Genomic DNA, 22,059 nt, shown 5'->3' with positions numbered 1-22,059 from the left:
ACTGTATGATCCTTGAAACCAAGATTCACCACTGAGTCACGGTTCTCCACCTATGAGGAAAATAAATAAGACGCGAGGCTGGAGGGCAGGAGCCTGCAGAGGGACCAGGGAGAAGCTGCTGAGCCCCTTCCCAGGGGTAGGTGTGACCCAGAGCGGGGATGGCGCCAGGGAAGAGGGAGGTTTTTAGTTTTTATGCTTTTCAGAGAAAAAACTGTGTGCCTGTGGCTTTAATCAGAGCTCAGTTTATGGTTTGGCCTCATCATTGCCTGGATATGGATTTATACAGATGGATGGACGTAGGAGAAGAGCAAACGTACTCAGGTTGTGGTAGGGGAGGTTTAGATTGGATATTTGGGAGAATTTCTTCACAGAATGGATGGACAGGCATTGGAGCAGGCTGCCCGGGGAAGCAGGGAGCCAGTGGCCCTGGAAGTGCTCAGAACCCTGCGGATGTGGTGCCGAGGGCCACGCTCTGGGGGTGGACCCAGCAGCGCTGGGTTAATGTTTTAATGTTTGGACTCGATGATCTTCGAGGTCTTTTCCAGCCTTCATCATGCCGTGATTCCACCACTCAGCTGAGTATGCTTTGAACTGCGAAAAAGCCCAGGAACCTAAAGCTTTCTTCCCAATATATTTCATTTAAAAGGCAAAGATACTCCGCTTAAAAGCAAACTTCCTTTCCTAAACACTCCATTTACCAGGGGGGAAAAATAATCCCGTTTGGAAGTTTCCTAAATATTCCGTTTGACAGGAAAAGGGCCGTGGCAGAAGGGCGGGGGTGCGGGGAGCTCCACTTGTCCCCGAGCGGGGTTCGGGGGCATCTGCGGGAGCGGCGCGGGGCGGTGCGGGCGGTGCGGCTGCGCGGAGCGCACCTGGGCAGGTGAGAGGCGGGGCAGGTGAGGGCCGGGCCGGGCCAGGTGAGGCGGGGCCAGGTGAGGGCCGGGCCAGGTGAGGCGGGGCGGGCGCTGGGCGAGCGCGGCTGCCGCTGCCCGAGCGCCGCTGCCCCACGCGCGGGCCCCGCGGGGCGGCCCCGAGCCCCCGCGGGACGGACCCGCCCCAGCCGCACGGACGGACGGACTGACGGACGCACAGACGGACGGGGTGAGCCGTGCGGGGATCGGGCGGTACCGGCTCCGGAGCTGCTCGGCCCAGGAGCCGCCGGGCGCGGCCCCGTCCCGCGTGGGGCTGCGGGCGGAGCGGGGCCGGTGCGGGGCTCGGAGCGGGGCCGGAGCGGGGCTCGGTGCGGGGCTCGGGCACCGCGGGGCTCCGTGCGGGCTCCGCAGGCTGCAGCGCCCGGCCCCGGGGCGAGGGCGGCGGTGCGGGGGCGCCGTGCGGGCCCGGGCGCAGCCGGGAGGGCAGAGCCCGCTGCGAACGCCAGTTCAGCGCTCCTTGCCCCCGGCTCCGCGGGCAGCGCCGGGCTCGCCCCGGGCTACGCCTTCCTATGGCTGTAAAGCGAGGCCTAAAGTTAGGGCAAGGCTGGTGTGTTCCCCCCACCCCCTGTAGTGGTCGGATCGCAGCTGTTACACCCCAAATCCCCACGCTTTGTGTTACAACTCGCGCCCCTTCCAATTTCAGGGGCTGCCCGGCTATGGCGGGGGCTGAGGTGACCAGATTGGCGTGTGCAAACTGGGAATCAAAGAGTTGATCGTGTTCGGGTGTGCTGGGGACAGCAGGGGGGCGGGAGGCAGGAGATGTACGGAGCTGTGAAATGCGGGAGCCCCAGGTTCCCGGTGCAGGGAGGTGATTCAGCATCGGATGGCAATTCAGCCTGTTTCTCTGCGGGAAGGTTTGCCTTTGAAAAAGTGAATACAGGTCCATGAAATCCAGGATAATGCAGTCAAGTAAAGGTAACGAGCAAGGAGAGGGGTCTGGGGGTTCGCAAGAGTGAACCCCGAGAAGACCCTTCCATCTTCAGAGGTTTTAATGGATGAGGTGGAGCAGGAACACTGAGTATATTTGGATCTGCAGGCGAGGAGCGAAAGCATCCGCGCAGCAGAGCTGAGTTGAGCTTCAGGATGGTTTTCCTGGTGCTCTGTGGGCTGTTGAACTGTCTGGGACCTCACCAGGGCCCCGAGTGTCACCACAGCTGACCAGGGCTGTCCCTGACCTTGGTCACTCCTCTGCAGCCCTCCGGGGAGTGCCTGCAGGCTGTCTGCTCCTTCCTGACTTGGAGTGGCTCTTGTTGGGCCGAATGTCTCCAAGGAGAAATACTAATCATTAGGGTACAGGCAGTAATTACCTCACTGACCAGAGCTGCATTAGCAGCACAGGGATGTGCTAATTATCCCTACCCAGCACCCAGATTGAGTGGGAATAAAGGGAGCTGGACAGCCCCTGGGTTTGTGCACTGAGGAGCCTCTGCCTTGGCAGAGCCGTGAATGTCCCCAGCCAATTCCCAGGTGTCTGGCATTAGTGGAACCCACTGTGAGTGTGCCCAGCATTCCCAGGTGTCTGGCATTAGTGGAACCCACCATGGATGTGCCCAGCATTCCCAGGTGCCTGGCGTTAGTGGAACCCACAGTGGATGTGCCCAGCCATCCCCCAGGTGTCTGGCATTAGTGGAACCCACTGTGGATGTGCCCAGCATTCCCAGGTGTCTGGCATTAGTGGAACCCACTGTGGATGTGCCCAGCATTCTCCAGGTGTCTGGCATTAGTGGAACCCACCATGGATGTGCCCAGCCACTCCCCAGGTGCCTGGCATTAGTGGAACCCACCATGGATGTGCCCAGCATTCCCAGGTGTCTGGCATTAGTGGAACCCACCATGGATGTGCCCAGCATTCCCAGGTGCCTGGCATTAGTGGAACCCACTGTGGATGTGCCCAGCATTCCCAGGTGTCTGGCATTAGTGGAACCCACTGGATCGAAGTTGAAGGCTGGGAGAGGCTGACTCACCGTCTGAGCCCAGCAATGGGATTCAAGTTGATTTGCTCTCGGTTATTGTGTCAACAAGTCATTGGTGATAAAAGGTCATAAAGCATTGTAGTCCTGAGTGCTGGCAGACGCTGTCTGCGGGCCTGGGGACAATCCCTGCCAGCACCCACCTTGTCACCCGCCTCCTCTGCGGGGACAGAGGCACAAATCTCTCCTGTTCTGGGGATTTGAATTTACTCCGTGTCTTGCAAAGGTGTGTGCACAGCACATGTTATTAGCAGGGACTGCTTCTAACGTTAAGTGAGGTGTAACGTTAAAAGAAATGGTGGAAAGAAGCAGCGCTAAGGATTGTTCAAAATGTCACTTTTTTTTCCTTTTCAAGAGGAATCAGTATCTGATTTTGGTCTCAATTCCAAGTCCAGGGTTAACCTGGACTCTGTGTCTTTGCAAGCATGCTTCTGAAGGTTTAATTCTGACGGCATTTTCAACATGGAGAACTACACAGCAGAGTTTCAGGAACACTAAAATAATTTTGATGATTGCTTCCTGATCCTTTGCAGCTCCTGGGAAACAGTCTGGTAATGTGCCCACACATTTTCAAACTATTATTTAAAAATGGTTTGCAGTTGAAGCCGAACATTTTCTTTGCAGAAAAGATAAACAGATAAACTGAGTTGTGTTTGGATTAATTTTGTGTGAGCGCTTGCCTCTGAATGGGATCTGCAGGTATTTGAACAAATAAAACCTGTTCCTGGACTAGTTCTTGGATAGGATTTTTTTTTAATCTTCTCCATCTCTGCTACCAGACACATTTTGCAATTCCTCCAGCAATATTCAGGGCTCATGGCAAAGGTTTTACATGTCCTGTAACTGCTTTATTAATGGGAATATTTGTAATTTCTCACCTCTGTTTCGGGATTTACAAAGGAATATGGGAGATGCACCCTCTGAGCACACACGTAGCGCAGAAATCCCCTCCCAAAATCTACAGATACTGAATGTTGCCTCTTCTTTGAGAGGGACACACGTTAGTTTTGTTTGTTTGGCTTTGTTCTACACAAGGAAAATATTGTTGGCTGGCTGCAATTGTATGAGCAGCACAGGGCTACTTAAGAAAAACATTAAGTAAACAGCAGTCGATTTTTAGCAGCAGTGCAGGCAGACCTGCAGTTCATGTCCTTCTGGATAAACATCCTGGTTATTACAGGTCACTGCTGTTTGCCAGTGATTATGCTGCATTCAGGGCATTCATGGAAAAGTCATAAAATGACTTTGAGAGTCTATGGCTGTGGTAGAACAGCCCCTGTGCCTCAGTTAAAGCCTCCCAGTTGTGGGGAGCCTTTCTCCTCCTTGCTGAGAGTCTGACAGGACTGCAGGAGCAGAGATCAGATCAGCCCCTTCTCCAAGGTGTATGTGGAGGCTTTGGAAACTCTGCTGCCTGTTCTTGCTGTGGCTTGTTGGTGCCTTTATCTCCTGCTCAGGGTTCACAGCCCAGCTCTGCTCAGAGCTCGCACTCCATGTGCTCGTGGAGCACAAATAATGCCCTGGAACACTGAATGTGAGCTGCTGTCCCTGTGACAGCTCTGGGCCCCCTCGGGGAGGTGTGTGTGACTCTCCCTGGCAGAGGAGTCACCCAGCTGAACCTGAATTGGTGCTCTCAGGGTGAGCACCATAAAAACAGCAGCACTTACACAGCACAGGGCCCTTTCTCGTTACGTGAACTCCGTTTCTTTGAAGCCAGTGAGGCTCAAATAACCTCCAGCAGTGGCTCTGCTGTCCCCCTCGCAGAGCATGGCCCTCCACCCGCGCAGGGTGCGGCTGAAGCCGTGGCTGGTGGCCCAGGTGGACAGCGGGATGTACCCTGGGCTGATCTGGCTGAACCGCGAGGCCAAGCGCTTCCAGATCCCCTGGAAGCACGCGACCCGGCACAGCCCCCAGCACGAGGAGGAGAACACCATCTTCAAGGTGAGGCGGGGCGAGCTTGGCCATCCCACAGCTCTGGAACGCACACAAAGGGCTGGATTGTTGGCCCGGGAGCTGGACAGGCGGCTCGGGAGCTGTTTGCAGGCACATTTTATTTATCTGACCTCAGAAAAGCCACTTTGTGCACCTGGATGCCAAGCTTGGCACTGCCTGCGATGGTGTTGAGTTCTTTAACCCTTTCCCACCACCAAAGGCAGGCTGCTGTGTGATCCTTGGTCTCTGGAAGATGACTGCTGTTGGCTTCATCTGCTCAGGCTGGGATGTGGTCACTGGCTTGTCCTTGGCAGCAAACCATGAAATGCTGTTACATAAGCCTTAAGAGGTCCACCACAAGCTCATCACAAGCACTCATCGCTGCTCTCTCTAATATTCTTATCCCAAGGGATTCACTGTAACTCCCTGCACTCCTTTGAGGAATTTCTGACCTTTGTCTTGGAGGCATCTTGGACCAATGATCAGATTTTGGGGTGGGAGAGGGAGAGGCCAGCCGGATGTCTGTGGCTGTCCTTCCACTCCATTTTAACCGAGTCCATTCCTTCTGCACGGGCTCCCTGTCAAAAATGACTTCTGGTGTTCAATCTGAGACCCACAAAACCTCTAACCCAGAACTGTGAACATTCTTTTGGAATTTGGATTTACATATTTTTTTTTATCCCACTTTCTTTTAAGAGAAAAACTATTAAAGTGGGAATTTCCTTTTTTGTTATCACGAGAGCTCTGCCTAAGACTTGTGCAAGAGAAGGATTTTACGGTGGATTTGTTTGGAGGTTTGGTTTCTGATAAATGCTGCTCTGTGGAGAGGGCTGGACTGAGCTGGCTGTACTTTGTCCCCAGGCATGGGCCGTGGAAACGGGAAAGTACCAGGAAGGAGTGGACGAGCCAGACCCTGCAAAGTGGAAAGCCCAGCTCCGATGTGCACTTAACAAGAGCCGGGAGTTTAATTTGATGTACGATGGCACCAAGGAGGTGCCCATGAACCCAATAAAAATTTATGAAGTGTGTGACATCCCTCAGTCCCAGGGATCAATCATTAATCCAGGTGAGGGCCTTGCTGACACGGGCTGGCTCCTGGGCAGGCACTGCTCCAAGGGAGCTCCTTCTCTCTCTGCATTAACTCTGTAGCTGCCCTTGTGCAGCAGGAGCAGCTCCCAGGTGAAGCCTGTACTTAAACTACAAGGACTTTAAACCATCCTTTAGTCCTGAAATTAAAAAAGCTGCACACAGTTGTAGGTTTTCCTGCTAAACAGTCTAATATTGGCAATACTGTGTCTTACCTCATCAATACTTAACCTTCACTTTCTAGAATTATATATTAAACTGAAATTAGCATGTTGTATGGATCAGATTTATCCTTTTGTCCTGAAATTTGAAAAACACACAAAATAATATCAAACATGAAGATGATCTTTTCCCAGTGTTTCATGCTGATCATCCACCCACAAGAATGTGCTTGTTTGCAGGTTCCACTGGCTCAGCTCCGTGGGATGAAAAGGATAATGATCTTGATGATGAAGAGGAGGAAGAATTGAATCAATCTCAGCATGTCCCAATTCAAGAGACGTTTCCATTTCTTAATATCAATGGTTGGTGGTACAGACTGATGTATTAGTGAAGGTATTTGTTTGTAAGTTGCTCCATGCTTGAAGTAAAATCTTGATTTATTGAGGAGCTGTTGTCTTTTTGTAGATTCTCCGATGGCTCCAGCCAGTGCAGAAAACTGCAGCCCTGAAACTGTGTGGCCAAAGAATGAACCTCTGGATATGGAAATGCCCCCAACGGCGCTGCAGCACGACTTCTTCAGCAGCCCTGAGCTCTGGATCAGCTCCCTGCCAAGTACGTGCGTGGGCTTGTAACAGTGCTTCTGCTTTTGTGCTTTAAAACCCCACAGAAAATAGTGTTTTGCCTTTTTTCCTGTGGCTGTTTGTGAGTGAGTGACGAGAACTTGTGCAGTTTAAATAGAACTGTGTGTGGTTTAAACATCCCTGTGAGGGCAGCGGGGCTTGTGTGGTGTCTCTGTGCTGCTGCTCCAGGAAAAGGCACACTGATGGTTTCTCTCTCAGTGACAGACCTAGAAATCAAGTTTGAATATCGAGGAAAGGAGACTGGGCCCACAACGACCGTGAGCAACCCTCAGGGCTGCAGACTTTTCTACGGGGAGCTGGGCCCTATGCCAGACCAGGAGGAGCTCTTTGGGCCCATCAGTTTGGAGCAGGTCAAGTTCCCAGGGACGGAGCAGATCACCAACGAAAGGCAGAAGATCTTCACGAGCCGGCTGCTGGATGTTATGGACAGGGGACTGATCCTGGAGGTCAGTGGCCACGCTATCTACGCCGTGCGCCTCTGCCAGTGCAAGGTGTACTGGTCTGGGCCCTGTGCCCCCTCCTCCACCACCCCAAACCTCATTGAGAGGCAAAAGAAGGTCAAGCTCTTCTGTCTGGAAACCTTCCTAAGCGGTAGGTGCCTTCTGCTTCTGGAGAGCAGCTTTGGACACTGGGCACGGCACTGTTGGAAAGGGTGGGCTGCACTGGGCTCTGCCTGGGTGCACCAGGCGTGGACAGCGGGTCAGGGCCACTGCTCCCCTGACTTCAGGGCAGCTTGGAGCGGGTGTGTGGCAGGAGAAGGGCACTGTACACTCATTTAATGCCCTGAGAGACATCAGAGGCCTTGCTTTTAAAGAAAGCACTTCACGTGCAAGGGGTGAGCTGTAACTGTGTGAGAGGTGGCAGAGGACTGTGCAGGTAAGATCGGGGTGATGCAATGAGGTGGGATGTCATGGGTGTTTCCAGCCTAAAGAGGACAACCCTGCAGTTCTCTGCTTTTCCTCCTAGAGCTGATTGCCCATCAGAAGGGACAAATTGAGAAACAGCCACCATACGAGATCTACTTCTGCTTTGGAGAAGAGTGGCCCGATGGAAAACCCAGGGAGAGGAAGCTGATCGTGGTGCAGGTAGGGCACTGGGGTGACGTGTGCCAGCCTTGTTTGGTTTGGGATCAATTCCCATGGATACTGAGACCTGTTACTTTCTGCTGTGGCTCCTGACACCAGGGAAACTCCAGTGACTGGTGGTTTGGGAGAGCAAATACAAATGTGACAGTGCTGAATAGCATTGGTGTGTGAGTGCATTTTAGGGCATTGTGGAAACCATCTCTGCATCCAGGACAGGGGCTCCTGCAGAGCAGCAGGGATATTCCACATGCCTTCAGGCTAAAAAAGGGACTTTTTCACCAGGTCATCCCCGTTGTGGCACGGATGATCTACGAGATGTTCTCCGGGGACTTCACGCGCTCCTTCGACAGCGGCAGCGTGCGGCTGCAGATCTCCACGCCCGACATCAAGGACAACATCGTGGCACACCTGAAGCAGCTCTACCGCCTGCTGCAGAACCACCAGGAGGGCTGGCCCATGCAGGCCCCGGCCATGCACATGGCACAGCCCCTCCCAGCACAGTGACCCACCCTGGCTTCTGGCCTTGTACATATGCAGGAGTGCTTCTTAACCTGTGCCTTGCCTCAGCCTGAATGAATAACATCTGTAAATCTCGTCATCATCTACAATTTCAGCAATTTTTGTGGTGCTTTTGTTTTGGAAGTGGCTCAAAACAGAGGGGATTACAGGAATGCTTCTAACTCCTTCACCCTTTTCAGCTGTTTGCTTAAACGACTCCTCTGTATACATCAGATATCAATTCTGTAATATTTTTTAATCTGCTATAATACAATGTATATAAACACTTGATCATTGGAAGGGGAGAAAGAAAATAATCTGTGCTCTATTAAATCTGCCTGGACAATATGACCTTGTCTCATTTTTTTCTCTTTAATGGGGCTGTAACAGCAACCTCGAAGGCTGATATTCCTTTTAGTGGGGAGGGGGGGTTACAGGGATGCCTGGCCACAGGCATTGTACATGCATACATAACAGAATGGGGTTGGAAACAATCTCCGGAGGTTCTCTAGTCTGCTGGGGGCTGATTGTTCAGATCTGTACAACCCTGAGCACTCAGTGATGGTACAGAGCTGTCAGCAGCTCCTGGCATGGTTTGGTGCTGTCCCTGCAGTGCCTGCTTTGTGCCCGGGCTTTGGGCATTGTCCCTGTGCCCTGCTTTGTGCCCGGACTGCGGGCGCTGTCCCTGTGCCCTGCTTTGGGCCCCGGCCCGGCTCCCAGCCCTTTTCCCGGTCCTTTCCCCGGCCATGGCACAGCCCCGGCCCTTTTCCCGGTCCTTCCCCGGGCTGTGCCACTGTCCCCGCCCGGCTCCCAGCCCTTCTCCTGGTCCTTCCCCCGGCCATGGCGCAGCCCAGGCCTGCCCCGGCCCTTCTCCCGGTCCCTCCCCAGGCCGTGTCGCGGCGGTCCCGCCCCGCAGGAGGCGGCCCCGCCGGGGCCGGGCCGATCTCGGGCCCGCCCCGGAACCGCGGCGGGTTCCGCTGATGGCGCCGGGCCCCGGGGCGCTGCCGGTGCCGCTGCTGGTGGCGGCGGCCCGGGAGGCGCAGGGGCCCGGCCGGAGGCGGCGGCTGCCCGCGGCCCGGGCGCTGCAGGCGGCCGGGGAGGTGCTGGCGGTGGCGGCGGGGCTGAAGCCGGCGCTGCTGTGGGACTGCGGCCCCGCGGGCCCGGCCGAGCTGCGGCGCTACCTGGGCCGGCTGCGGGAGGCCGGGCTGGCCGCGGAGCGCCTGCACGTGCTGGCCATGGGCGGCTCGGCGCTGGTGCTGCGGCCGGGGCTGGCCCGGGACCGGCCCGTGCCGCTCGTGGATGTGTCGGCGGCGCGGCGGGGCCCGGCGCTCTGCAGCCCCGGCGAGGCCCAGGCCGTGCGCCGCCACCTCGCCGCCCTCCTGGGCCACCTGCGGGACGCCGAGGCCGCCGGAGCCGAGCCCGTGACCGCCAGCGAGGTCGTCCCCAGCGGCTGGAACCTGTGCACCGTGGCCGGGCTGCTGCTGGGCTACCCCGCCGTGTACACCTTCACCGAGGGCGCTGAGAACTGCCTGGCGCTGACCCCGCTGAGGGTGTTCACGGCCCGGGCCTCCTGCCCCCGCATCAAGGATGGGCTCAGGGTGCAGATCTGCTCCTTCAGCGTCCCCGAGAGCCTGTGCGCCCAGCTCAGGGACGCGCTGGATGCCTGGTGCCAGCAGCTCAAGGAGGCTTTCGGTGCTCAGAGCGATTTTGTAGATCTCTGCATTTCCAGCGAGGTCGTGTCTCTTCCAGCGGTGGCCTTGTAAAACACGAGCGTACTCAGACTTTTTAGCCTTCCTCACTGCATCAGGGACCAAGGCAGAAGATCCAGTTCCCTGTGCGTGTTGTCCCCTGTGTCTCTCATGGTCCTTGAGCACTGAAGGCTGAATTGTGACAGTCACTGCAGGCCGGTGGCAAAACCAAGTACATTTTCTTTTAAAAAGAACCAAGTGTGCTCCCAGATGCTCTGCTGCCTCAGTCCTGCCTGCCTGCACATCACACCCTGCAAAGTCAGTGTGTATTCATTTGCAGTGGGCAGCTGAAGGTTAATAAATGATTGGAACACCACAGTGCTTTGAATTAGTGAAGTTTATTGTAGGCTCCGTGTGTGTTTACTACGTGTATATTACGTGCATATTTCAGGTATATTTACTTCCATGGGGGGTGGTGTCATTGTGTCTGAGCCTGCACATGAATGATGGGCAAGTGCTGCTGTAAAACCTGCACGGTGCAGCTGCAAAAGGGACTTCAAACCCCTGTCTCTGGTGAATTCACGTGGTGCTGGCAGTGATGGGGAAGCAGGTGTGGCTGTGGGGATGCTCGGCCACAAGGGAGGCTGGAGCAGTGGGATAGAGCAGTGGGTGTGAGGTGGGAGTGTTGCTCAGGACACGTCAGGGGGCTGTGCTGAGGAGCCCCCCTGAGCTGGGTTCCTTTGTCAGGTAAAAGTAGAGACAGCCTGGGATCGAGTACCTCCCATTTAGGGGGGCAATAAATACAGGAGGGGACCTCGGGGACATAAACCCCAGGCAGGCTGGATGCTACGGGCACAGGATGCCCTGTCCCTCTCACCCTGTGCGAGCACAGGGGCTTTGTCCCTCAGTGCCTCGGGGCTGGGCAGGGCAGCCTTTGGCAGGAACAGAGCAACCACAGCAGCGAGGGACAGGGTGATGTGCTGTGCTCATGGGAGCTGGCTGGAGTGAAACCAGCTTGGGATACAAACCCAATGTGCACACACAAAACAGCAGAAGGTGAGGTGAGGTCAGCTTGCTTTTGGTGAAGCAGAGGTCAGTTCCTGCAGTGAAGTCAGTCATCAAGGAGCTCCTTCACAGCCTGTAAGTCGCCAGGAAGGCGGCGATGGCCACTGCTGCCACTGCCACCAGGAGAGGGATCCAGGGGCCGCGCTGTCTCTGCCAGGAGAAGCTTGTGTTACTGGGAGCGTGCTGGGGGATGCCACTTCCCATGGCTGTCCCAGCAGACGTGCCCTCTGCAGGGCACAGAGGAGGGGACGCGTCCCAGGGCAGTGCACAGGGCACAGAGGAGGGGACGCGTCCCAGGGCAGTGCACAGGGCACAGAGGACGGGACGCGTCCCAGGGCAGTGCACAGGGCACAGAGGAGGGGACGCGTCCCAGGGCAGTGCACAGGGCACAGAGGAGGGGACGTGTCCTAGGGCAGTGCACAGGGCACAGAGGAGGGGACGTGTCCCAGGCTGGTGTGCAGGGCACAGAGGAGGGGACGTGTCCTAGGGCAGTGCACAGGGCACAGAGGAGGGGACGTGTCCCAGGCCGGTGCACAGGGCACAGAGGAGGGGATGTGTCCCAGGGCAGTGCACAGGGCACAGAGGAGGGGATGTGTCCCAGGCCGGTGCACAGGGCACAGAGGAGGGGATGTGTCCCAGGCCAATGCACAGGGCACAGAGGAGGGGATGTGTCCCAGGGCAGTGCACAGGGCACAGAGGAGGGGATGTGTCCCAGGGCAGTGCACAGGGCACAGAGGAGGGGACGCGTCCCAGGCCGGTGCGCAGGGCACAGAGGAGGGGACGCGTCCCAGGCCGGTGCGCAGGGCACAGAGGAGGGGACGTGTCCCAGGCCGGTGCGCAGCGCTGGGGCCGGGGCAGGAGCTCCCACCTGGGCCTGGCTGCCGTGGGAGCGGTTCAGCTCGTCGCGGCACTGGCGCAGCCGGGTCAGGCACCACTGGTACTCCTGGCTCAGCGCCTCCAGCTCCGAGCGCAGCTCCGAGCACTGTGAGCACAGCGAGGGGCTCCCAGCAGGAGGGGTCCCCTGGGCTCTGTGCGCCCCCAGAGCGGCTGGGCTGCTGCAGTGGCTGCAGCGCTTCGCCCGCAGCTGGGCAGGGCTCTGCCGAGCATCCTCGGGTACCTGCAGGGACAGGGCACAGCTCACAGTCACTGCAGTGTGTGCCCCAGGTACCTGCAGGGACAGGGCACAGCTCAGAGTCACTGCAGTGTGCTGCTGGGTGCCCCAGGTCCCTGCAGGGACAGGCACAGCTCAGAGTCACTGCAGTGTGCTGCTGGGTGCCCTGGGTCCCTGCAGACACAGGCACAGCTCACAGTCACTGCAGTGTGCTGCTGGGTGCCTCAGATACCTGCAGGGACAGGGCACAGCTCAGAGTCACTGCAGTGTGCTGCTGGGTGCCTCAGGTCCCTGCAGGGACAGGCACAGCTCACAGTCACTGCAGTGTGCTGCTGGGTGCCCTGGGTACCTGCAGGGACAGGGCACAGCTCACAGTCACTGCAGTGTGCTGCTGGGTGCCTCAGATACCTGCAGGGACAGGGCACAGCTCAGAGTCACTGCAGTGTGCTGCTGGGTGCCTCAGGTCCCTGCAGGGACAGGCACAGCTCACAGTCACTGCTGGGGCACTGCCAGCTTCCCACACCTGCCTGCTTTGCTGCCAGCAGTCACAGCACAGCTCTTTTCCTATGTGCCTCACAGCTCTGCTACACCAAATTATATATTTTTTTTTAATAAGTCCTTTTTAATAGATCCTTGCTGGCTGAACACTGCTATAAGAATTGAGGGGCTGTTGGTTGGCAGAAGGCTGGTTTGATGGCAAAGTGTGTGTAAAAGGCTTTGGTTTTTTTGGGTTTTTTGCAGCCCAGTTGTACAGGCATTGCTTCTGTTACCAGAGCCTTCCTGTTATTTTTATTGTTGTTATTATTGCAAGCATTTTCTTTTCCTCCCTGTGTGCAGGGCCCTCATCAGGGGTTTGGGCAGGAGTGGGATCAGGATAAAACTTAGGGCAGGTAATCCTTACAGGAACCAAGCCTGGGCTACCTGCAGGAGCTTTGGTGTGTGGTGTTTCTGCTGAGTGACTTCCTCACCTCGTTCTCCTTTGCTGTGAGCTGGGATGTCCTTTTCTGCATCTCATCCTTCAGACTTTCTGTTCCCTCCTCCTCCTCCTCGGGCTGCTCTGACAGAACGTTTTGTTTTTCCTTGGCAGGAGTGAGAGGTGGGGTCTGTGTGGTGAAAACCTGGTCTAGAAAAGAGTCAGGCCTCTGATGAGAAACAGCTCCAGGCTCTGGGCTGGCTTTAGCTCTTGTTTACTCAGCACACTTTAGGGGTAATATTTGTGTGCTATGCACAAAGCAGAAGACACAGAAGCTGAGTTTGTTATCACTGTCTTTGCTGTAGCTACAATTTCATCACCTAAAGAGCAATATTTCTAAGCAGTTGCCAGAAATGGAGGGGAGGGAGAGTTAAAATACCTTTGTTATTGCTTTCTTTTTGTCAAGTACAGCTGTAATTGCAATTATAAACTGGAATGTGTTTTGTTTGGAAAAAATATGGCGGAGCCACTGAAGTAAAATTTGCAGTGAAATCCATTTATTTTTTTGAAGTGCTTGCCATCATAAATACGCTTATGTTTTAATGTTAGCTAGTAAAACAATTCATTCTGTGTAGCTTTAAAATAACCTTTTATTCTAGACACTGCAGCCTTTTCCTAGAGTCAGGGCTAGTGCTCCTGTGGCCAGGGAGTGCTACGTGGGGGTTACAAAGTTTGCTGACCTGTCCTTTGCACCATCACCTCCTGGCTCTTCTGTTGGTTGTTCTGGTTGTGGATCACGTCTGGGAACCCAAAAAGCATCATTATTGTCTACAGCACTAAAGGACGTCTCTAACTTTGTGCATTTCTGTGTTACTTACTCTGCAAATGGCTGATTGTTGCCTCCAGTGTTTCTTTCTGCTCTTGTTCTTTTTGCAATTTATCTGAAATAAGGATAGAAGATCAAGGTTGGTGTAAATCTCTGTGTATATTTATGCAAGGATGGTATTTTCTGTTCTCCACATGTTTAGAGCGGGGCAGACGTTGTTGGCTGCCCTGGACTTTCTTCTCTGAAGGGATGTGATTTTTAGCTCTTTATTGCCCTTTCTTTTTTGGCAGCTTTTTCTCTCGTGCCTCGTGTTCAAGTTATTTATGGTTTATTTTAAAGCTGCTCATGCAAGACCCGTTACGAGATTAGAACTGCAACCCGCTTTCTCTTCCCTAATTATGTTTGAAAATAGCCATATGTGAGTTCAAAATGACGTGTGTGAGTTTCCTTGCTGTGTCTGAAGTGCTGCTTTAGGGCACCACCAGCTCCTCTGTCTGCCCTCACCACCCAGCACCGGGGGCGATGCCCTGCCAAGGGTGACAAGTCCTGCTCCAAGCTGAGGACACATCTTAGCTTTTTATTTCTTTTCAGGGCTCCCATCACATCCTTTCCTCTAGCAAAATCACTCCTCTGAACTCTTTAATCCAGCCAGGACAACTTTTGGAGGGCTGTGGCAGTCAGCAGCCTCGGCGGCACGCTGAGATGCGCGGTGCGCTGGAATGAGCGTGGCGTGCACGCTGCTGCGAGCCCTGCCCCTGCGGAACGCTTCGGGAGCGCTTTCCTGGTCCCTGGCGGTTCCCGGAGGGCGCAGCTCCAGCCCTGGTACCTCGGATGTGGCGGATGAGGCCGGCCTGGCGGTCGTTGTCGCTGCGCAGGGCGCTGGCTCTCTGCAGCAGCTCCGTGCGCTCGTCCCGCAGCGCCCGCAGCTCCCGGCTCTGCCGCTCGCTCTGCGCGTCCGCTCGCTGCGCCGGACAGACAGACACAGACAGACAGACGGACAGACAGACAGCGGGCCGGCTTGGCAGGGCATCACAGCTCACCTCGTGCTGCCCCCACACCGCCTCCCGCCGCCCAGGCTGCTCCAGCCCCAGTGCCCAGCCGGGCCCGTAGGATTGTTCCTCTACATCTCTATTACTGATGAGGATCTTACTCTTCCAGTACATTAATTACAGTCGACTTCCAATCCTTAGAATCTGGTTTAATCCCACAGAAGAGTAATAAACATAATCCTATTCATACCGACCCTACGCATCCTCCTAACTTCACTACACTTTTGACTCGCCCAAATAACCCCCGACTCAGAAAAACTATCCCCATACAAATGTGGATTCAACCCCCCTGGGATGCAGGGGCAGCCACGGCTGCTCTGGGCACCCGGCAGCAGCAAAATCCCAGAGCAAGGTGCTCCTGCAGGGAGCCCACATACCTGGAGCTTGCTCTGTAAAGCCTGGAAGCTGTTCCTGAGCTCGGTGTGTGCCGTGGTCTCCTGGGTCAGTTCAGCCTTGAGTGTGGCATGCTGCTCCTTCCAGAGGGCGAGGTCCTCTCGCATCTCCGCCAGGCTTCTCTGGAGAGCAGAGAGGGACCCAGGGCTGGCTGTGACCCTGGTGTGCCTGTGACCCTGGTGTCTGTGTGACCCTGGTGTCCCTGTGACCCAGGTGTGCCTGTGACCCAGGTGTGGCTGTGACCCAGCTGTGCCTGTGACCCAGCTGTGCCTGTGACCCAGGTGTCTGTGTGACCCTGGTGTCTGTGTGACCCAGCTGTACCTGTGGCCCAGCTGTGCCTGTGACCCAGGTGTGCCTGTGACCCTGGTGTCTGTGTGACCCAGCTGTGCCTGTGACCCTGGTGTCTGTGTGACCCTGGTGTCTGTGTGACCCAGGTGTGCCTGTGACCCAAGTGTGGCTGTGACCCTGGTGTCTGTGTGACCCAGGTGTGGCTGTGACCCAGCTGTGCCTGTGACCCAGGTGTGCCTGTGACCCTGGTGTCTGTGTGACCCAGCTGTGCCTGTGACCCAGGGGTGCCTGTGACCCAGGTGTGCCTGTGACCCTGGTGTCTGTGTGACCCTGGTGTCTGTGTGACCCAGGTGTGCCTGTGACCCAGGTGTGCCTGTGACCCTGGTGCCTGTGGCCCAGCTGTGCCTGTGACCCAGGTGTGGCTGTGACCCAGCTGTGCCTGTGACCCGGGCCCCGAGGACGCTGCCAGCCTGCCCTGGTGACCCAGCCGGGCTGTGCTGGGCAGCGCTGGCTCCCCCAGCAGCAGCAGCACACAGAAACCCGTGTGGGGCTGATGCCATCTGATGGACAGAGCCAAGCAGGGCAGTCAGGGCTCCCTCTGGAGCACTGTGCTGCCAGCAGGCTTGAGGCGCCCTGTGGTACTCGGGATAAAGCTCACTTGTCTTTCTGCAAATATGTTATCCTGTGGGTCAAAGCAATTTGCTGCCTCTTGGGGAAAACCTATTTTCATATAAATGAGTAACTGCAGAAAAAACCAGCTCTGGAGACCTCGTGCCCTGGTGTCTGTTGGTGTGAGCAGGGCAGGGAATGGCCCAGAGGGATGGTGGGAGGGAAGGGTTTGCAATTCAAGCTGACAAACCCGAGTACATTTCCCCAGCTGTGAGCTGTCTGTAACCTGATGTGCGGCTTTTGGAGTGAGTACAGGTTGCACTAAAGCTGCTTTGGGCTTTGCTGAGTACCTAAAACTTCATAATTTTTTATCTTTGCTGCTAATGGCAAGCCTGTCATCAGCTTTCCCTGACATGGGGGTTTTCTTTGTCACAGCTGGGCTGAATTAAAGCCAGGCCAGGTGTAAGACATACTGCTCACCTGAGAGTTCTGCAGCTGCTGCTCTGCTAGGAGTTTTTCCTCCAGCATCTTCTGAAGAGCCTCTTTTGCCTTCTGCTCATAGGTCTGCTTCTGGTCCTCCATCTCAATCAGGATCTTCTTCACACACTCCTTTGAGTAACTCTTTAGAGAAAGAAAGAGCTTGAGGTGCTTATCTGTCAGATTCCCACCTTGCTGAACCTGGGTGTCAGCAAACCCAGAGTGTGCCAATGCTGCTGCTGATGTGCTGTGAAGCATTGCTTCAGCAAAGAGTTAAAGTCCTTTTTGGATAGGTATCTCATCAAATTGATGAAGAAACTGAGGCCCGGCCCAGTGGCAAGGCTTGGTTTTTGTTCTCCTGCCTTTCCTCACCCGTGTTTGTCAGTGAATCAGACATTACCTGGCTGCAGGCCTGCAGCTGATTTTCCAGCACCCGTAGTTTACACCTCAGTTTGTCCTCGTTCAGCTGACCCTGGGGAAAAGCAGTTGGAGCGAGATGTGAAATCATGAACTGCACAATGTGCCCCCAATGTTTTGTTGGGCTGTGTTCTGATTCGTGTTCTCCCTTCATCTGAAATCAGATCAACGTCTCTGCAGTGCTGAGAGCTCAAATAAACCTTCCCAGCCTCAGAATAAATGGGATATGGGGAAATGAAACTTTTGTGCATTGAAAACCTGTCCTGAGGCAGTTTCTCTGGTTACTGAGTGCAGGTGCTGGCAGTGACATGACAAGTTAGGAGCGAGGGGATTTTGGGCCATTCTGGCTGGCTTTGGCAGAAATGCAGCTGCTGCCTGTCCCCACTGTTCTCTGGCTGTGCTCCTGCCTCGAGCTCCAGCTGCTGGAACAGTCCTGTCTGCCTGTTTTCCTTAGAAAATGGGTTGGGTCTGTGTTGCAACATCTGCAGTTGGGCAGGGGGATCGAGGGCACGGCGATGATTCATTTTCCTCACTGTCATCAGCTCCTCTCGGTGTTAGTCAGGCGGCTCAGGCCTTGTGGAAGCAGACTGCATGCAAATTCACATAACATTGCTAGAAAAGAGTTCACGTGGGCTGGTTCCCACCACCAATGCTGAGAACACCAATATCCTCTCTGCCCACTGCCGTCTGAAGTCACGACTCTGACAAGAAACTCCTCGGTGTTGCAGGAACAGCTGACAGAGCCAAGCCAAAGCAGAGTCCCTGCTGTCTCAGCACTGGTTAAATTTGCACAGAAGCACAGTTACAGTCCCAAAGACTCCATCTTCCCAGTTCAGTGGTTGGTGCAAAGAGCTAAAGGCTCTTAGTACGTTGGTGGAATTTTGAAAAGCAATTTTAGATGTGCAATATTCTGCCTGGTTTTCCTCAGCTCTCCTCCTCTGCTGTCTGCACAGGTTCCAGCTGTGCACAGATGTGGCTGTGCCGTCCATCATCCATCCATCCATCCATCCATCCATCCATCCCTCATCCATCCATCCATCCATCCATCCATCCATCCATCCATCCATCCTCCATCCATCCATCCATCCATCATCCATCCATCCATCATCCATCCATCCATCCATCCATCATCCATCCATCCATCCATCCATCCATCATCCATCCATCCATCCATCCATCATCCATCATCCATCCATCATCCATCCATCCATCCATCATCCATCCATCATCCATCCATCATCCATCCATCCATCCATCCATCATCCATCCATCATCCATCCATCCATCATCCATCCATCCATCCATCCATCCATCCATCCATCCATCATCCATCCATCCATCCATCCATCCATCATCCATCCATCCATCCATCCATCCATCCATCCATCATCCATCCATCCATCCATCATCCATCCATCCATCCATCCATCCATCATCCATCCATCCATCCTCCATCCATCATCCATCATCCATCCTCCATCCATCCATCCATCATCCATCCATCCATCCATCCATCCATCCATCCATCCATCATCCATCCATCCATCCATCCATCATCCATCCATCATCCATCCATCATCCATCCATCCATCCATCATCCATCCATCCATCATCCATCCATCCATCCATCCATCCATCCATCCCTCCATCCATCCCTCCATCCATCATCCATCCATCCATCCATCCATCCATCATCCATCCATCCATCCATCCATCCATCATCCATCCCTCCATCCCTCCCTCCCTTTGCCAGCCCCACCTGCCTCATGGAATCCCTTCCCAGCAGCAGCATCTGCCTGTTGGCTCCAGCACCAAGGGGATTGTCAGGCTGCTGAAAAGCTGACTTTTAGGCCAATGAAAAGCTGATTTTAGGCCAATGAAAAGCTCATTTTTAGGCCGATGAAAAGCTGATTTTAGGCCAATGAAAAGCTGATTTTAGGCCAATGAAAAGCTGATTTTTAGGTTGATGAAAAGCTGATTTTAGGCTGAGGAACAGCGGTGTGCAGCAAAGTCTCCCCTGTCCTGCAGCAGGGGCAGCGAGCAGCAAGGAGCACCCACCTGTTGATGTTCTGAGGTTTCGTGGCCACTTCCTGCGCCTGTGGCTGGGTGTTTTTTCCTGCTCACGTTATATTGGAGGAGTGAGCAAAGGCGGAAGTTTCTCACCACAGGATGTGTCTAACACAAGGTTTTGTCCCCCCTCACCCAATCACTCACTTCTCTGCCCCAACAGAAATTTCAAATCACTTTTTTTTTTAAATGCCACAACAGCATGAATTGTTTGATTTAAGGACCCTATAAGAAAGCCTCATCTATTACATAAAATGTATCATCTTAATTTTGCATCCCCATAGAAGTTAAAAAGGGCCTTTTGTGCTGTTTGTCCCACCCTCCCTGAGCAGAGGGGCAGGGGAGCCAGGGGAGGTGACGGGGGATCCTGCAGCTCTCTGGTACCTGCCAGGATTTCTCTGAAGCCTGGAGCAGGGTGGACAGGAGCTCCTGTAAAATCACCATCTTCTGCTTGAGCAGCAGCTCACGGTGCAGGGCCTCCTGTGGGACAGGGACACGGTCAGTGGGGCCAGAGCTGGGGGCACAGCCCAGAGCCCCCAGCCCAGGGCTGGCCCTGCCTGGGGCTCCAGGTCTTTGTTGGCTTTTTTGGCCATGTTAAAATTGGGCTTTTAACACCCCTTCATGTAGCAATATTAATAATTTTAATAAGTATTATTCTTGATGAAATCCAGCTGTCCCAGTGGGTGCTGGGCACTGTTTGGTACCTACCTTCAGGTAGTTGGAGAGCTGCACCATTTCCTGAAAGGGAAAGGGCAGATGTTTAAAAATAGAATTGTTTCAGTTTATAAACATGGCACGAACTTGCTACAAAAAACTAAATATCTTTCAATAAAAGTGAATTAACAGCCTATATTTGGGTGGAGAAGGAGAGCCTGCTGGGGTCCATTGGGTTAGTTTTCCCAGAGAAGTGGAAATATTTCCCCAGCAGTTTACCTTTCAGGAGTTCCATCACCTGTGCTTTGCTTACCTTATTTAAAACCGCTATTCCCCAGCTGAAATGGAAAACAGACAGTGTTACTGAGGAGCCAGGGAGGGTCCCCAGCTGCGCCGTGTCTGTGCAGCCTTTGCGGGGAGCGCTCCGGGCACAGCCGGGGAGGGGCAGAGCTGCTCACTCCGTCTGCTGGCTCGAGTCCGTCAGTGCCGAGCTGCGGCTGCCCAGGGTCTGCGTCCCCGTGGAGGCCAAGGGCCAGGCTGGGGCCGATGCCCCTGCGGGGCTGTGGGCGTCCTCCTTCGGCGAGGGCGCCCGTCGCTGTCCCGGCGGGCTGTCCCCAGCCTCGGCCGCCAGGTTTCTCCTGCGGAGGAACTCGGCCTGCCGGGGGCTGGCGGCTGGCGCCGGTGTCCCCCGGCCGGGGGTGACGCTGGCCCTGCAGCGGGTGACATTGAGCCTGCCCCGCCGCCGCTCCCGCGCCTCCTGCCGCCGCTCGCTCCTCTCCTCGTAGCTCTCCGCCCTCCTGGGCATGCTGGCCCTGTGCCCTCGGGGGCTCTGCCCTGTGAAACCGGCCCAGAACGCGGGGGATCAGTGGAAATCTGCCACTTCTAGGGTTCGTGGGTGTGGGGTGTCAGGCAGTGCTTCTGGAGCGCCAGTTACATCCAGGGTACTTCCATGCTGTTTAGTTTGTATAAAATCTGCTCTGTAATTCTTTACACTGTCCTGGTGGTAGCTGTGGGGTGCTCAGAGCTCATTCCTGGTGCTTTCTTTTACTCTAGGGGCCTCCTTTGAAGGCAAGCAGCATTTTTGGGGTGGTCCCTGGGCGGGGAAGATGCCCACGAGCCCCAGCCAGGACACTGCATCAAAAGCTGATAATTTTTCAACTCATTTGGCTCCATTTTTGTGTGTTCTGTTCAGCCTCCACTCATCCATCTCTTCCCACCAGGAAAAGCTCAGTCCTCTCCCACCTGTGCTGCCCCTGGCTTGCCCAGCCCGTCCCAGGGCTGTAAAAGCCTCAGCTCACCAAAAATGCACTGAAAAGCAGCATAAAGCTTAATGAAACACAGCCCATTACTCACCCCGGGCTGAGCAAACCCTGGAGGCTTTTTTGACAAGCTAGTGCTCTATTTCCTCCTTCTGTTACCCCAAATTACCCTCTGTAATTAAACCTGTCCTCTATCTTTGCTTTCCAAGCTGTTACACCTCTTGCTTCAAGGGAAACCAGGAAAACCCCTCTGCTTCTTGCTGGTTCACGTCACAGTTCCCCAGTGCAGGTTGTGTAGGCTGAAATTGGGGTGAAAAAAGGGGGAAAAGGTGCCTGGTGCTGCCCTGGAGCCGGGCGCTGTGGGTGCTGCACACTTACCTGGTGCCAGGCTCCCGTGCTGCCCCTCGGGTGCCGTGCCCAGCCGGGTGCCACAGGGCAGGAGCACGCCCCAGCTGCCCTCCTCATGCCCAGCAGCTCATGCTGTGCTCTCCTGCTCTCTCTGTGCAACAGGAAACGCTGCAGCTGCGGCCGAGCCCCGGTTCCTGTCTGTGCCCGCAGCCTGGCTCAGCGGGGTCGGGCTTATCTCAGGAGCCCCGAGGGTCCAGCCCGGCCCCAAGCAGAGCCTGCGGCTCCGTTATCTCCTGGGGCATCTCCCCGTGCTGCTCTGTGACACTCAGGGCGAGCTGGAGCTGCCGGTGGCACTCGGGGACGGAGTTTCCCTGAGCGGCTTTGGGGAAGTACAGTAATGCTATTATTGTAAGGCCTCCTGCAGGTTGGAAAGAGGACAAAAAAGTGTGTTTTGGCAGCTGGGGAGAGGTCAGGAATGGCAGAAATTCATTAAGGTCTTTAGAGAAGTGGAAGCTTGGTTAATGCAAATCGGGAGGAGGTCGGTTTAGCCAGCTGGGCACTGATAAGGGTGCCCTGCCCTGATAAGGGCTGT

General features: G+C 55.1%; 3 protein-coding genes across 5 annotated transcripts; 2 read left to right on the top strand and 1 right to left on the bottom strand.

The window, feature by feature from the left end:
• IRF6 (interferon regulatory factor 6) lies at nucleotides 1-8,651 on the top strand. Of its 2 annotated transcripts, none has more exons than XM_071450239.1 (8): nucleotides 1-136; nucleotides 4,664-4,840; nucleotides 5,693-5,897; nucleotides 6,319-6,441; nucleotides 6,545-6,691; nucleotides 6,919-7,311; nucleotides 7,687-7,805; nucleotides 8,088-8,651. In XM_071450239.1, exons 1-8 carry the CDS (start codon nucleotides 53-55, stop codon nucleotides 8,307-8,309), a joined length of 1,470 nt encoding a protein of 489 aa, XP_071306340.1. In that variant the 5' UTR covers nucleotides 1-52; the 3' UTR covers nucleotides 8,310-8,651. The 2 variants fall into 2 exon arrangements, with proteins under 2 accessions (XP_071306340.1, XP_071306341.1); XM_071450240.1 differs by lacking the exon at nucleotides 1-136 and adding an exon at nucleotides 950-1,101.
• A 586-nt stretch (nucleotides 8,652-9,237) lies between these two features.
• Nucleotides 9,238-10,367, top strand: CUNH1orf74 (chromosome unknown C1orf74 homolog). The gene has a single exon (XM_071450338.1). The coding sequence runs from the start codon at nucleotides 9,284-9,286 to the stop codon at nucleotides 10,064-10,066; it is 783 nt and encodes a 260-aa protein (XP_071306439.1). The 5' UTR covers nucleotides 9,238-9,283; the 3' UTR covers nucleotides 10,067-10,367.
• Nucleotides 10,368-10,370: 3 nt separating this feature from the next.
• Nucleotides 10,371-21,945, bottom strand: TRAF3IP3 (TRAF3 interacting protein 3). Of its 2 annotated transcripts, XM_071450334.1 has the most exons (14): nucleotides 21,498-21,945; nucleotides 20,319-20,694; nucleotides 20,174-20,198; nucleotides 19,915-19,944; nucleotides 19,591-19,686; nucleotides 17,123-17,194; nucleotides 16,726-16,866; nucleotides 15,333-15,470; nucleotides 14,733-14,868; nucleotides 13,959-14,021; nucleotides 13,821-13,880; nucleotides 13,136-13,290; nucleotides 11,925-12,173; nucleotides 10,371-11,206 (listed from the first exon to the last, which is right to left on the bottom strand). In XM_071450334.1, the coding sequence occupies exons 2-14, from the start codon at nucleotides 20,663-20,665 to the stop codon at nucleotides 11,123-11,125; spliced, it is 1,596 nt and encodes a 531-aa protein (XP_071306435.1). In that variant the 5' UTR covers nucleotides 20,666-20,694; nucleotides 21,498-21,945; the 3' UTR covers nucleotides 10,371-11,122. The 2 variants fall into 2 exon arrangements, with proteins under 2 accessions (XP_071306435.1, XP_071306437.1); XM_071450336.1 differs by lacking the exon at nucleotides 11,925-12,173 and having other exon boundaries at nucleotides 21,498-21,943.
• Nucleotides 21,946-22,059: the final 114 nt, after the last annotated feature.

Source organism: Agelaius tricolor, unplaced genomic scaffold, assembly GCF_023055355.1.
Source record: "Agelaius tricolor isolate 1412-34295 unplaced genomic scaffold, bAgeTri1.0.p SCAF_30, whole genome shotgun sequence".
Taxonomy (NCBI): domain Eukaryota; kingdom Metazoa; phylum Chordata; class Aves; order Passeriformes; family Icteridae; genus Agelaius; species Agelaius tricolor.
The sequence above is the reverse complement of the archived record's forward strand: the minus strand, read 5'-3'. Positions and strand labels throughout refer to the sequence as shown.

Coding starts and splice junctions, on each gene's coding strand:
- IRF6 (XM_071450239.1), top strand. CDS start 53: ATGAGGAAAATAAATAAGACGCGAGGCTGGAGGGCAGGAGCCTGCAGA. Junction 137..4,663: donor TGCTGAGCCCCTTCCCAGGG/GTAGGTGTGACC, acceptor TCCCCCTCGCAG/AGCATGGCCCTCCACCCGCG. Junction 5,898..6,318: donor GGGATCAATCATTAATCCAG/GTGAGGGCCTTG, acceptor GCTTGTTTGCAG/GTTCCACTGGCTCAGCTCCG.
- CUNH1orf74 (XM_071450338.1), top strand. CDS start 9,284: ATGGCGCCGGGCCCCGGGGCGCTGCCGGTGCCGCTGCTGGTGGCGGCG.
- TRAF3IP3 (XM_071450334.1), bottom strand. CDS start 20,665: ATGCCCAGGAGGGCGGAGAGCTACGAGGAGAGGAGCGAGCGGCGGCAG. Junction 19,687..19,914: donor AGCTCTCCAACTACCTGAAG/GTAGGTACCAAA, acceptor CCTGTCCCACAG/GAGGCCCTGCACCGTGAGCT. Junction 16,867..17,122: donor AGCTGCAGGCCTGCAGCCAG/GTAATGTCTGAT, acceptor CTTTCTCTAAAG/AGTTACTCAAAGGAGTGTGT.